Source organism: Notolepis coatsorum, assembly GCF_963971535.1.
Source record: "Notolepis coatsorum genome assembly, chromosome: 17".
In the NCBI taxonomy this organism is placed as follows: Eukaryota; Metazoa; Chordata; class Actinopteri; order Aulopiformes; family Paralepididae; genus Notolepis; species Notolepis coatsorum.
In genome coordinates this window covers 82,039,731-82,054,730 of record NC_140181.1, presented here as the reverse complement: position 1 = coordinate 82,054,730, position 15,000 = coordinate 82,039,731, and the positions used below count along the sequence as shown (strand labels likewise).

Here is a 15,000-nt window from a genome sequence, read left to right as displayed (position 1 = left end):
TGATGAGAGGAAAATGCCATGGGCATGTTCAAAGGGGTTCCTTGACTTCTCACCTCAAGATATCTGAATGGAAATAGGCTCAATTAGAACTACACAAGACTCGGTCTGTCTCATTCCTCCATTGTTTGTGCTCATCCACGCCTCGTTCTTTTTTCTTTCTTTCCCGTTCATCTTCTCACCCTGCCATGTTTCCTCCTCAGGCCATTCATGATGCCCAACCTCATCCCGCCCAAGATCCCAGATGGAGAGAAGGTGGATTTTGACGTGAGTATCGTACTCTAGGCAGCAGTTTGGCAGCTTGGTGCTTTGAATTCATGGGCGCCTAACCCACGTGTTTGAGCTCTAAGCCACGCATTTGAGCTCTAAGCCACGTGTTTGAGCTCTAAGCCACGCGTTTGTGTTCTAACCCACGTGTTTGAGCTCTAAGCCACGCATTTGAGCTCTAAGCCACGCATTTGAGCTCTAAGCCACGTGTTTGTGTTCTAACCCACATGTTTGAGTTCTAACCCACGTGTTTGAGCTCTAACCCATGTGTTTGAGCTCTAAGCCATGTGTTTGAGCTCTAAGCCACGTGTTTGAGTTCTAACCCACGTGTTTGAGCTCTAAGCCACGTGTTTGAGTTCTAAGCCACGCGTTTGTGTTCTAACCCACGTGTTTGAGCTCTAAGCCACGCATTTGAGCTCTAAGCCACGTGTTTGTGTTCTAACCCACATGTTTGAGTTCTAACCCACGTGTTTGAGCTCTAAGCCACGCATTTGAGCTCTAAGCCACGTGTTTGTGTTCTAACCCACGTGTTTGAGCTCTAAGCCACGCATTTGAGCTCTAAGCCACGCATTTGAGCTCTAAGCCACGTGTTTGTGTTCTAACCCACATGTTTGAGTTCTAACCCACGTGTTTGAGCTCTAAGCCACGTGTTTGAGTTCTAACCCACGTGTTTGAGCTCTAAGCCATGTGTTTGAGTTCTAACCCACGTGTTTGAGTTCTAAACCATGTGTTTGAGCTCTAAGCCACGTGTTTGAGTTCTAAACCATGTGTTTGAGCTCTAAACCATGTGTTTGAGCTCTAAACCATGTGTTTGAGTTCTAAGCCACGTGTTTGAGTTCTAACCCATGTGTTTGAGCTCTAAGCCACGTGTTTGAGTTCTAAACCATGTGTTTGAGCTCTAAGCCACGTGTTTGAGTTCTAAACCACGTGTTTGAGTTCTGTATTGTATATTGTATATATGTATATTGAACACTTTTGTTTACACTTGTTTACATACTTTTGACTTTCTATGTTATACTTATCTATCTTATCTAGCACACTCTCGGGAGCAAAACAGAAAAAAGCATTTCATATAAAAGTATTCTGTATTTTTGTATGACAACTAATAAAGAAACTTGAAACTTGCAATGTAAGCTGTCTTTCTCCCCATCTCCGGTTCCGTAGGACATCCACCGTAAGAGGATGGAGAAGGACCTGACGGAGCTGCAGACGTTGATCGAGGTTCACTTCGTGAGCAGGAAGAAGGAAGAGGAGGAGCTCATCAATCTGACGGACAGGATTGTGAGTGGGCTCCCCGTTGACTTGCGCAGTAACATACAGTACAGTATACATGTGTGTACAGTGGCATGAGGTGGGTTTTCTGTTGTGATCATCTGGGATGATCATCCATTCCGCAGGAGAAGCGGCGCTCCGAGCGGGCAGAGCAACACCGGATCCGCAGTGAGAGAGAGAAGGAACGACAGAAGCGACTTGAGGTACGGAGAGAGAGATGCCTCCACTGATCATTATTCAATAGATTAGATTAGATTATTGACATTATACAGCACAAGTACAGTACAACGAAAAGAGATTTGGCATCCAACCAGAGTGCAAATGTAAGAGTAAAGTACAATAGTAATATACAATGAATGTACAAGTGATTAAACTGGGTACAAAATATACAAATAAATTAGTACTACTGAGTGTAGTGCTAATCAGATGTATGTACAGAGTTGTAGTATAATATGTACAGTGATACAGGTTTAAAGACAGTATGGTACTGTAGTAGTTACATTGGCCAGCAGCGTAACTAGTAAGAGTAGGATATGTACAGATATAGATGTAGTATCTACGGATATGTAAAAGGACTTTGGTGTTGTTGTAATTTTGGAAAAAAATACAATACCAGTAATCTTGTCCTTAACGGGACATTTGGGCTGAGAGGTAAAGTGGTGTTTTTTCCAGAAGGATTCTATGTTTTGCTAAGTAGCCCTTTCAAGAACCACGAGTATATGCATAGTAAACCAGCATTGTTTTTTGGTGAAGTGCCCCTTTAACACTAAATTAGTGGATGTTTATGCTTATATTCAGAGTTAATTATTGTTTGCACTGCTTATTTTTATCTTTACTATAATTGTATTGCCTATATTTATGTATTCTACTATTACCATGCCCATACCTGTACACCCCCCGCCCCCATGCTGCTATGACGCCTGAATATCTAAAGGAATATCTTATCTTATGTTGCAATAATTGCATTTGCATGTCTAATAGTGACTACTATAGTTATTCACACTGCACACATCAAATTAACCCTCCCACCTCTCTCTCTCTCTCTCTCTCTCTCTCTCTCTCTCTCTCTCTCTCTCTCTCTCTCTCTCTCTCTCTCTCTCTCTCTCTCTCTATCTCTCTCTCTCTCTCTCTCACACACACGCACACGCACACACACACACACACACACACACACACACACACACACACACACACACACACACACACACACACACACACACTCCAGGATGACAGAGCTCGTAAGGAAGAGGAGGAGGCCAAAAGGAAAGCAGATGAAGATGCTAAGAAGAAGAAAACTCTGACCAGCCTCCACTTCGGAGGCTACATGCAGAGAGCGGTGAGCAGGGAGGAGGGACTAAGAGCAGGGAGGAGGGGCTAAGAGCAGGGAGGAGGGGCTAATAGCAGGGAGGAGGGGCTAAGACCATGGTGTCCAGGAGTTAGTCGTTGTAAATAGAACTGTTCTGTAAAGTAACTCAGAACGATTCTGTTCTGTTAATTAGGGGTGACGCTTGGCATCACTCATGCACTCCCTCGCGTACGTGCACGCGCACTGAATAAATTCCACAAATGTACCTTTAATACCAGTATTAGTCTGACCACACCCCTCATCAGCTTACCTTCATAAGCAGGTGTGTGGTCACCTGCTCTCCTCCTACGCAAGCTTTCACCACAAGGTGAGGTCAAGGGCTGCAGCGGCGTCGGATGCCAAGCGTCACCCCTAATTAACAGAACTTGGTTATAGTCATAACCTATCGTTCTGTATCATTAAGGGGTTCCGCTTGGCATCACTCATGCACAAAGGGAGGCCAAGCGGAGCCACTGGCCGACAAATACACCCCGCTGAAGGCCCCCCACAACCAACAGAACAGGGAGGGCCGAGCCCCCCCCGACCCCCCATAATGGAGGGCACCCCCCCTATTAGAGGTATACCGGGAGGGCGACGGACCCGACCGTGCGAAGAGGCACTCAAGCAACTCAACGCACAGGGTGAGCAGACCGTGGCTTGACCCCACGACTACACACACGCACAACCCGCATGCCACCCGGGAACGAACGGAGGGAAACAACCTCGTTACTGCCCCCAGAATCACGGGGTCAAGGGCAAACCCAACCCCGTGGCAAGGCCGTAGCAGCGGAGCGCGAAGGAAGACCCAGACCCACCAAAGGGACTGGACCCCCTGGAACGGGGGCCCGGAGAAGTCCATGATGCCAGCATCAAGACCCCACCAGGTGGGCACGTAGTGCCCCGCCCCCCACATCGCCAGCGTATTCGGACAAAGGCCCCTCAGCCGAGCGGGCCCCGTCCTCCCCGATAGTACACTGCCTGGCACACTGACCCTGCAACAGGCAGTCAGCATGGCCGTAAGCACACAAAAAGGTTAACCAACGGAAGCAGGCAGTGCACCGAGGAAAACCAGGCAACAGGCTGTGAACCCTAGCCTGGAGACTGCGGACGAGACAGGCGCCAGAAAGGACAGCTGAACACAGCCGCCCCGGCGGAAGGGGCGTATGCTGGCGTAGTTGCATGACCAAGGCTCCATCTAAAAAAAACCCACCCAGAGGGGTCGAGGCAGAGAAGGCTGACACGATTGGCAGACGTTATGAACGTGCAGGGGCACCCTCAAAAACCGGTTAACCCGGGAGTTGACACCGCAGCAATACACCAGAGAACCAACCACCCAGGTGTTACCCCATGCGGTGGTTGGTCCCATAACCCCTCAGGAAAAAAACCCAAAACACACCTGCGCTGTCGCAGCCCGTGTTCCAGTTTCCAACAGGGTTATCCCGGGCCTACAGGTCAACGAAACATTACTTCGGACCGGGCCCGGTGATACGGGGAGCACAGGGTCCCCCGAGGAGGTCAAGACCACCCCAACAGGCCCCTCTTCGCCATGCGTAAGAGAAGAGCGTAAGAATGGAAAACCAGCCCCAGCACCGTACTTGGTATTCCCAGGAGGTCACCCAACCAAGTACTAACCAAGACCAACCTGTATGGCGGCCGAGATCCGACGAGATCGGACGGGTACAGGCTGGCACAGCCGTAAGCCATTACGACAGAGTAGAATACAATGTACCCAACAAGGGTTCCATAGCGCTCAACCCTGTGACATCCGGACCGACCTAGCATTTTTCCCCCTGAAAAAACCCAAGTCCCTCAGGGTACCAGAACAGCAGATCTGCATCCCCGGCAGACAACGGGTTCAACTGATCCGGACCAGCGCGACCAGAACCAGTCCCGTGCCCTAACCACGCCGACATGCCAACTCCAGGAGAAGGGGCAGATATGCGTGTTGATCTTAAACATAAAAAGAAGGCGCCACTCAGACGTTCCGGTGCGAACCGCGCCCGGCAGCCCACCCCCAGGGCGTGAGACCCTTCCACATATGTTCAGATCCATTCCGTTATCTTCCACTGATATGAACGAGAACCCGTCGACAACCACACAGGGCGTCGGAAGAGGAAAAACCCCCATCCCGATTGCTTTATAAAAACGCTGTTTTAACCCCAAGCAATCAAGGCGCGCCAGTCAGTTACCTAATGTCCAACAGAACATCCTGAGTTAGCACTATGTGTGCGTTGGGCATATCCACATCAATAATAGGCTATTTAGACCATCTTATTGAATCCCCAAGACGCCCAGGGGAATGACAAGAGGGCGGGATGCAACCAACTCCATGAATGAATGAATGAAAACTTTAACCAACAGATTGCAGAAAGGGTACAACATAGTACGGCTCAAAACACACAATCGGTAAGGGGAGGCAGACCTGAGAAAGTCGTTAGTCTTGTTTCCATCAGGGGCCCCCATTTCTAATTCATCTAGACACATCCAACTCTTTATAATAATAAAGAAGAAGCATCACCCGTATGAACCCAACTGCACAGCTGGGAGTAAAAAACCCGTTTTCACATGATTTTACATCCAGTCACTCTTCTTTAATCAGAGAGTAAAGACTAGACCCTCCCAGAAAACCTTCCCACACGAGTGGTAGTCATGAGAAAGACATGCAAACTGTGAGTCACGTGACCAACTGACTCAAGTTTACATAAATCGAGCGCAGCAGACCCGTGAGCCCTACGCTCTAACTCGACACCTTAAGACACCGCAACTCATGGAAGGCGTCGCCATAGCAACACCGCTATGATGGGGGGAAATTCTGCCTTTTTGACTCCTCTCTGTAATAGGAGTTGGCAGGATAACCCTCCCCCCCCCCTGCCAAGATGTCTCACCGCCTCGGCCCTGACTGGCTCAGCAGAAGAGATAAAAATCCCCTAAACCAATCAAGTGTGAAGGAGGGGTTTATTCGACACCCCCTCACAAAAAACCCTTCGTTCCCTACACACAGAAAACAACCGTAGCCATTTTGAAAACCTCCGGTAGAATGCTAATGTATAGCGTAAGCTAATACAATGCCCGCTACCCACAAAATGTGAACAGGATTTACAACAAAAACAAGTTGCATGTGTGTGAATCCTACACCCGTTGACTATGTCGTACATAGCAAAAAACGCTGACCGAGAGTAACGGCTAGGCCGTGGAACGTGTGTGTACGAGTATTACTGCAACTAACAACACAGCATTGTGAGACACATATACTTAGTTCAAGCAATGGAATAACACCAGTTTCTACCTGCATGTGGAGCGTCAAGCTAATAGAACCTATTACTGAGTGTATGTTGCAGACCTTGCTTAATCTCGTAACACAACACGACTCATCTCACAACGTAAAAGTGCAGATTCATATTTACACAACCCCACCATATGAATTGTTGAAGAAACACACAGTTTGTTCGGCCAAAACATAGTCCCCCTTATGTCGGGGAACTTCTTTATTATCATAATGTTTTAAGGCACAAAATCATAGAGGGGCCGGGGAGGGTGTAAAAGAGAGGGGACACAGAGGGGAAAAGTCACTCTCAGCGGCGTCTGCCACCTCGCGCCGCTCGAGTCTTGCCACCCCGAGGAGCCCCGGAGGGACGGTAGGTTACTGTCTGCTGGTCACGACGTTCCCTACCGTCTCCTCCGGTCGTGGATGGGCCGTCGGTAGCAGAAGCGCCGTCTCTTCTCCTGGCCTTCTTGGAGGGGCCAGCAGCGGCGGCGGAGGCAGTGGTAGGGGCGACGGAGACAGCTCGACTTCGCGGAAGCCTTCTGACTCCACCGGCAAGGACGGGAGGCGGAAAATGGGGTTGGAGGATGGATCTCTCTGCATGTTGAGGTCATCAACCGCAGGGCCTTCCCGAACAGACCAGCATCGGAGAGGGCGGCCGTCAGAAGAGGGGCTCTCTTCCGTTCCGGCACACGGGCCTGCTCCAGCCAAAGATGATGCTGGCCCAGGGTAGCCAGGGCGCGCACTTTCCCCATGGCTATGGCCAGCACCTGGGAAAGGTGCAGGACAGCTCCTGCCGCCTGGGTGATCTGATCGCATTTTACCTCGTTCAGATCCGTGCCGCCCGTCATAATCCCAGATACAAATCTAGCCAGGTGGGCGATGTTAGACGCCGCAGCCAGCGATTGTGTACCAGCGATGAATGACTGGTCACCCCAATATGCCAATCGCCTAGCCGATTTCCCCTGGAGGACCGGCTTGCACAAGGGTTCCCACACCATATCCGGACAGAGGAGAGCGGCCATCGGACTGTCAAGCCGAGGCACGCCCTCCCCCATACCTTTGACTAACCCCGACACCCGCGTAACTGGTATGTAGGCGGGGGTTAGTCCCATGATGTTGGCAACCGCCTGACCCTGACGAACATAGGCCCCCATTGATGGGAAAAATGGGTAGACAACATCCACCCCTCTCACTGGGCGACGCTGCCAGCGATGACCTATGAGATCATCAGGGACAGGTGCAGGCAATGGCAGCGGCAGCGGCACGCCGTTTGCGGCGGCGGCTACCGCCATGAGCTCGGGAAACAAAGCCCGCAGTTCCCCCTGCGGACCTTCCTCCACCGAACCCGCATCCCTCACATGCAGCAGGCTGCAACTGGTCAAGGAGCCACAGTCTGATGTGGCCGACAGTAGGGCATCCTGCTGATGAGGCCAAGGTGGTTCCTCGACATCCTCGAACAGGGAGCCCCATGGAGCCATTTCTCCCCCCTCCGGCGTTTCTTGGATAAGAGGGATACACTCCTCCACGGGACCATCATACAAGAATCCGTCCGCCTCTTCCATGAAGTCCTCAGTTTCCATCGGAAATCCAGAGCCGGACGCATCCTCGCTGGTCTCCAGCAGTTCCCAAAACCAGGCCGTTCGCGCCTGCATGCTACCATCTTGCGACGTGAACGGGCAGACGCGAAAAGTTTGCGTCGCAAATCCTCCGGCTCCAAAACAACCGACCGTTCACCAACGGACGATTCCCTGGAACCAGAGTCGAGATCAGGCCATCGCCGGAGCGACGGCACCGACTCCTCGGCTCTTCGGAGAGGCAAACTATCCATTGGCTGTCTCCTGGGCTGGGTCGGCAACCACGAAAGTGGCAACAGCCCAGCACCAGAACGCACGACGGAGGCGGGAATGGAGAACCGCTGGTGAAGAGTAGGTCTAGCGGGTCTACTCTCCGCAGAATACATTATGACCCAAACTTTTTCTTTACAACAGATATGAGAGAAGAAAAAATTAAGCACAATGTAGACTTGTCACAACTCTTTTCAACTAATCAACACATCAAGTGGGGTACTACCGAGGCACTTCCTTGTGGTGAAAGCGAGAAGGAGGAGAGCAGGTGACCACACACCTGCTTATGAAGGTAAGCTGATGAGGGGTGTGGTCAGACTAATACTGGTATTAAAGGTACATTTGTGGAATTTATTCAGTGCGCGTGCACGTACGCGAGGGAGTGCATGAGTGATGCCAAGCGGAACCCCTTAATGATACAGAACTGTAATTGTTCTATGATGTACCTTAGAACGGGGAGAAAGGCGGAGTATATGAGAAAGACTTATGGCTCTGAACTAAACATCTAAAATACTGCTGTGCTGAAGCACTTTGTTTTTTACCCTTTTCAATTTCTTATCAACCGTATATTGTGTAAACATCTAAAATACTGGGTTGTCTATTTTAGGTGTATTTGCCAATTTCATGATTTTATGTCTATTTTATTTCATATCAGTGACAATCAAACCGTAAATAAAGAGGCCTATTAAGATGTTAGATCCTAATATGAAAGATTATGTGATGTTATTTTTGCTTTGTCTATTTTGCTGCTGCTCATTTTATGCTTATTTTATGCCTAATTCTATGTCTGCACTTTATGCATTGCTCTTGATCTGCCAATTTTGTGCAAATGTTATGCCTATGTCCTTTTTACTGCTGTGAAGCACTTTGAGCTGCAATTATTTTATGAAAGGTGCTATACAAATAAAGTGTATTATAATTATTATAAATAAGACTAATAAGTAAGCTTGTACTGTAAGTAAGTAAGTAAGTAAGTAAGTAAGTAAGTAAGTAAGTAAGTAAGTAAGTAAGTAAGTAAGTAAGTAAGTAAGTAAGTAAGTAAGTAAGTAAGTAAGTAAGTAAGTAAGTATTTATAAAGCACCTTTCATACATGTCATGTAGCTCAAAGTGCTGTACACAAACATAGGCATATATAACGATAAAAGCAATAAAGTCACAGTGATCAGTTAAGATCAATGTTTAAAAAAAATAATAATAATAATAACGTAAAAATGAAAACAGTCATTTGCTGACCAGTTTGGGAGAACAGGTCCGCACAAACATGTCCGTTCAGTAGCAACCGGAAGTAGGAAATGCACTAAACCAATGCACTTGTACAGTAGGTAGCAATGTTAGCTCTCATAACGTTAGTGTAGTTACGTTTTTATTAGTGGTATTAGTGTATGTAGACTGGACAATTCACTATCTCTGTTCCTCTTCCTCTCCTTCCTCCAGGCGGAAAAGAGGAGCGGTAAGAGGCAGACGGAGAGAGAGAAGAAGAAGAAGATCCTGAGTGACAGGCGTAAATGCCTGGATGTCGAGAACATGAGCCAGGAGAAACTCAAGTGGGTGGAGCTCTGCCCCGGGCACTGCGTGTGGCTATTGGGAAGGACCCTTGGGTGCATCAACTGACATGCGTAATACCACAAAACACGACACCTGGAGCTCTGCGATAACGTTAGTATCCCCCTCTATTGTCACCCGCAGGGAGAGAGCTAAGGAGATGTGGGACTGGATGAACGAGCTGGAGGCCGAGAAGTTTGACTTGCAGTACCAACTTTCCAGACAGAAATACGAGGTGGGTACAGTGGTGGAGAGTATTTTTACTCAAGTACTGTACTTAAGTACAATTGTGAACTACTTGTACTTGAGTACTTTTATTTTAGGGAACTTTATACTTTTACTCCACTACATTTCAAAGGAAATATTGTACTTTTTTACTCCACTACATTTATCTGAAGCCATCAGTTACTAGTTACTTTGAAGGAAAGGATTTAGCATAGAAAGTAGGGATGTTCGATATTGGCTTTTTTACCGATATCCAATATACCGATATTGTCCAACTCTTAATTTCCGATACCGATATCAACCGATACCAACATATGCAGGGTCCCCCCCCCCCCCCCCCCAAAAAAACTGAATAATTTCAGGTAATTAACATTACATATCTCTTGTCGTGGAATTAACACAACATTATGCATACTTTTGACAATAAATAAAATAAGAATTTGTTTTGACTTGCTTGCCTGGGTAAATAAAGATTAAATAAATGTAAAAAAAAAAAATATAATAATAATATATATATATATATATATATATATATATATATATATATATATATATATATATATATATATATATATATGTATATATATATATTAGGGCTGTCAGTTTATCGCGTTAATTAGATTAATTAATTACACAGCAAATTATCGCATTATGAAAATTAACTCAAAATTAATTTGAAAAATAAATCTTTTTTTATTATTATCTCATTCATTCCATAAGAACGTAGAATACACATTTACAGACTTTTTTTAATATGGTCCATTTGCATGTTCTTGGTATCTGATTCTAGGGACATCTATGGATCTCAGGGAATGTATTCCCAGTGTCAGAAATACTGTCTGTTATAGGCTTGAGTAAATTGTAATGAACCAAATGAGAATATCAATTAATTTTTTTTTTAATCTTTGACTGTGAATAACACCATGCTAAAATTGACCAGACCTGAAAAATCTAAGCAAATGAATAAATGGAAGATGATTAAACAGAAGGTTTTGTAGATACAGTACTGAATTCTGCCATCTGGACACATGCCATTTGAAATATGATTATAGAATATAGAATATCAGGCCTAAAATGGTTATGTGATTAAAATGAGATTAATTAGATTAATTAATTACAAATCCTGTAATTAATTAGATAAAGAAAATTAATCGCCTGACAGCACTAATATATATATATATATATTTTAAACCGATACCGATCATTTCCGATATTACATTTTAATGCCAATATCGGCCGATAATATCAGTAGGCCGATAATATCGGACATGCCTAATAGAAAGCATGGAAACAATTTATGAAGATGATGTACTTTCACATTTGAAGCCTGTCAACTTCAAGAGGACGTAATCAGAGCAGCATAACTGGACCACATACCACTTTAACATAACATTTAATCAGAGCAGCATAACTGGACCACATACCACTGTAACATAACATTTAATCAGAGCAGCATAACTGGACCACAGACCACTTTAACATAACCTTAAATCAGAGCAGCATAACTGGACCACATACCACTTTAACACAACCTATAGAGGTCAATGGTTCGAGGATTGAATGCTCCCGTGCACTGGAATACACAAACATCATGTAGAATGCATAATTTTACTTTAAATACTTAAGTACATTCAATAGCAAATACCTTTTCTTTTTTTTTATCCACTTTTTCTCCTTATTTTTCAATTTTTTTCTCCCATCGCAATTTCGCCTCGCCACTTCTCCCTTCAATTCTCCCCTCCCCTGTCTCGAACGTTGCTAGACTATGCCTCCCACTGGTCGGCTGCAGTGAGGACCAAGCCTTGCATCACGTGTCCCCTCCGGTACACGAGGAGGCAGCTGTCGCATCTTTTCACCTGAACAGCGCGATCTCTCAGTGGCGAGGAGTAACGCATGGGAGGCTCACGCTGCCCCCGATACTTCCTGATTCTGCTGTACAGGTGCACCAACCGACCTGTAGGAGTCGCTGTCCACAATGTCCAATCCCCACCCACCGGCTTTCCCACCCTCTAACACTGCCAATTGTGTTAGTATGACGACTGGCCAAGCCGGTAGCAACGCCGAGAGCTGGGCTCGATACCAGCATCGCCTGCGTTAGTGGCGAGCGCCTTGCCCACTGCGCCACTCAGCCGCCTACTTCTCTACCTTTTCTTAAGTAGAATTTGAATGGAGGACTTTCACTTTTACCAGAGTACTAATTTATCTGGGTATTTATACTTTTACTTAATAGTAAAGGAACTGTGTGCCCACCAGTGGTGCGTTATTGAAATCATCTGGGGTGACACGCACCACGTGCACGCGCGCTCCCGGCGCGTGCGCGCGCTCCCGCGAATGCGCATTTAATGTCCCCTCGCTTGGGCACAGACTAAAGACAGTGCCTAATTGCCTCTACGAATGGAATGTAACACGTCTTCACAACAAGGTTAGGTGTGAATGTGTCTGAGAACGTATTTAACACACCTGACGACCGGAGCTATTGATATGCAAATAGCGAGTGAGGTTACACACCGTGCTACCCCGTCCCATGAACAACGCATGCCTGGTGCCCACCACTGGCTGGGTACAATGAGGTGTACACTGCTAAGAGCTGTGAAACGGAACGGGACTGATGGATGTTGTCATGTTCTCTTTGTTCCAGATCAACGTGCTGAGAAACCGTGTGAGCGACCACCAGAAGAGGTACCCAACCCCCCCCTCACAACCCCCCCCCCACACAGACACACACCATTATGCAGCTCACCTGGGGAAGGTGTTGGGCGACGGGGGAGGGGTTATATGTATTGCAATGGCCTGTGGGTAAAGTAGCTCTACACGCATCGTTAAGAAAACCAGCTCCGGCCCTCATGCATCAACGTGGACTTTGAACTTGACCTACTTCCACACGTAAGCACGGAATGTAGAACTAGCGTACGCACAGGGAAGTCGGCATTCATCACACGTGCGTACGCAGGCTCTATGGTCCTCCGTGTTGATGAATACCACTTTGTTCTACCGTCAATGCTCGTGCATGATTATCCATATATGGTCATGAAAATGAGGAAACACCCCCCGAAATAATGGACCGACCCGAGCGGGACTCCGAGAAACTCCACGGAGAATTCACTGCTGTCGAACCAAGAAGACACTATCGCGTATTATGATTTATGGGATAAATAAAAGGCGGACTTGTAAACGGTGATGTCAGATATCAACGGCTCCCTAAGACCATTGCTGCAATTCTGCCTGGACAGCTCAAAATACTAATAAAGACCGTTCGTTGACCACTGTTTGGCGTTGGTTGTGTGTCAATATAACCGTGCTTGTAATATGAATGCCTTTATTAGTTGTGTTCGATTGGCTATATGATTTTTAGATGCATCTATTTTGTTGTCGGCTAATAAAGACCGCGCTGGAATATGACTGCCTTTTCCCGTGTTGTTTGATTAATACCCCATGGATTAAAGTTCTCCTCAATTTTATTCCAAATCGCGATGGATCTCCCGTCAATTTTCTACCTGCTGCATATGATTTCTAGAGGCATACTACAATCTATTTTGACGTCAGTATTGGGTAGCCTATATAAACAATATAATACGAGAGCATATACAAGAACAATGAATCTCACTGCATGTATGATAGCCTGCCTTTCAATACATGAACTTGAATCCCATCATATACATAGTCTGTCCACTATAGTGTCATTGCAATGCGTTTTCTATTCTTTCTTATACAGTAAAAAGGGGGAAGAACACTATATTAATATGACTTGTATTCTGCTTACAGCTTCGAAGTTCCACTTGTTTCGTTTAACGTAAAGCCTTTTAAATATAATCAAAACGTTCCCGTGTTTCTGCGGTCTGCGCAGAATAATAACGAGTTGAGCTTTATGATTTATGATGAATTGAAAATGGGGGACCCTGATGTAAACAAGACGAAAGTTGGTCTGCATCCCCAATTAACAATTGTATGTACTGAGCTGTACTGTACTGTACCCATTCTGCAATCTGTTAATAAACTTTTCAATCAATCAATCAATCAAGCTACGCGGAGCGCAGTCAGTCAGTAGCCTACACCCCGTATATTCCGATAACGCTATATAAACCATGCTGCATTCATTCTGAGAGAAAGATCTATTATTCCAAATGCTATTTATAGGGTTTTGACCATAATTACACTACTGTTGCTATTTTACAATGAACTATAATGAACTACGGTTCGTACAGAACGTGCCAGTGTTATTATGCACAGAAGCTCATTTCCTTGTTGTAATAATATATTCTACCACTGGGCGCTAGGTACGCCAGGTCTGAAATGTGCGTAGATGTACGCACAAAGTCAAGTTCAAGTTGAAGTTGATGAATCCCACTCTTTGCTTAGAAATGATCGTACGCACAGGGTAAGCACAGATCTGTGCGTAGAACACGTTGATGCATGAGGGGGTCTTTGACCGGTCTCTGGCTCAAATCGTGGTTAATAAGACGTAGATAATTAAGACATGAAAGGTATCTGCCCGATTTGTGATGCTTATATGCAGGGGTGTAAAGTACTTGAGTAATTGTACTTCGTTACAATACTTAAGTACTGTTTTGGGGGATTTGTACTTTACTCAAGTATTATTAGGTTTGTATACTTTGTACTTTTACTCCATTACATTTCAGAGAAAAAAAAACATACTTTTTACTCCTTACATTTAAAATGCAGACCTACAAAGTACAAAGTACAAATATCACAGGTCCAACCATAGTATATTTTAATTGTTTATCTGGCCAAACTAACATTAACGTTATTAATCCTGCGACCGCAAATAAACAGCCAATCAAATCCCAATCAATGGAAAATTAACCTGCCCATACCCATGCTGATTGGTCCTTGTGCAACACTAGAAAGCGGCGATCTTTGATTAAACACCTGCTATCAGAAGAATAGACAGTCAGATCCGCATTATGCTGTGGTTAATATTGTGATATTATTCAGGGTACTCCAGTATTTTGTCTTTAATATTGTGATATTATTCAGGGTACTCCAGTATTCTGTCTTTAATATTGTGATATTATTCAGGGTACTCCAGTATTCTGCCTTTAATATTGTGATATTATTCAGGATAATCCAGTATTCTGCCTTTAATATTGTGATATTATTCAGGGTACTCCAGTATTCTGCCTTTAATATTGTGATATTATTCAGGGTACCCCGGTATTCTGCCTTTAATATTGTGATATTATTCAGGATAATCCAGTATGCTGTGGTTAATATTGTGATATTAA

General features: G+C 45.5%; 1 protein-coding gene across 1 annotated transcript in view; it reads left to right on the top strand.

The window, feature by feature from the left end:
- tnnt2a (troponin T type 2a (cardiac)) overlaps window positions 1-15,000 on the top strand; it is a 20,394-nt gene that overhangs the window by 424 nt on the left and 4,970 nt on the right. Inside the window, exons 2-8 of the mRNA XM_084333668.1 lie at window positions 201-264; window positions 1,429-1,545; window positions 1,662-1,739; window positions 2,762-2,872; window positions 9,425-9,534; window positions 9,677-9,767; window positions 12,396-12,436. Of these exons, the coding sequence (XP_084189794.1) occupies window positions 208-264; window positions 1,429-1,545; window positions 1,662-1,739; window positions 2,762-2,872; window positions 9,425-9,534; window positions 9,677-9,767; window positions 12,396-12,436 (605 nt within the window). The 5' untranslated portion in view covers window positions 201-207. The remainder of the gene's footprint in view (window positions 1-200; window positions 265-1,428; window positions 1,546-1,661; window positions 1,740-2,761; window positions 2,873-9,424; window positions 9,535-9,676; window positions 9,768-12,395; window positions 12,437-15,000) is intronic.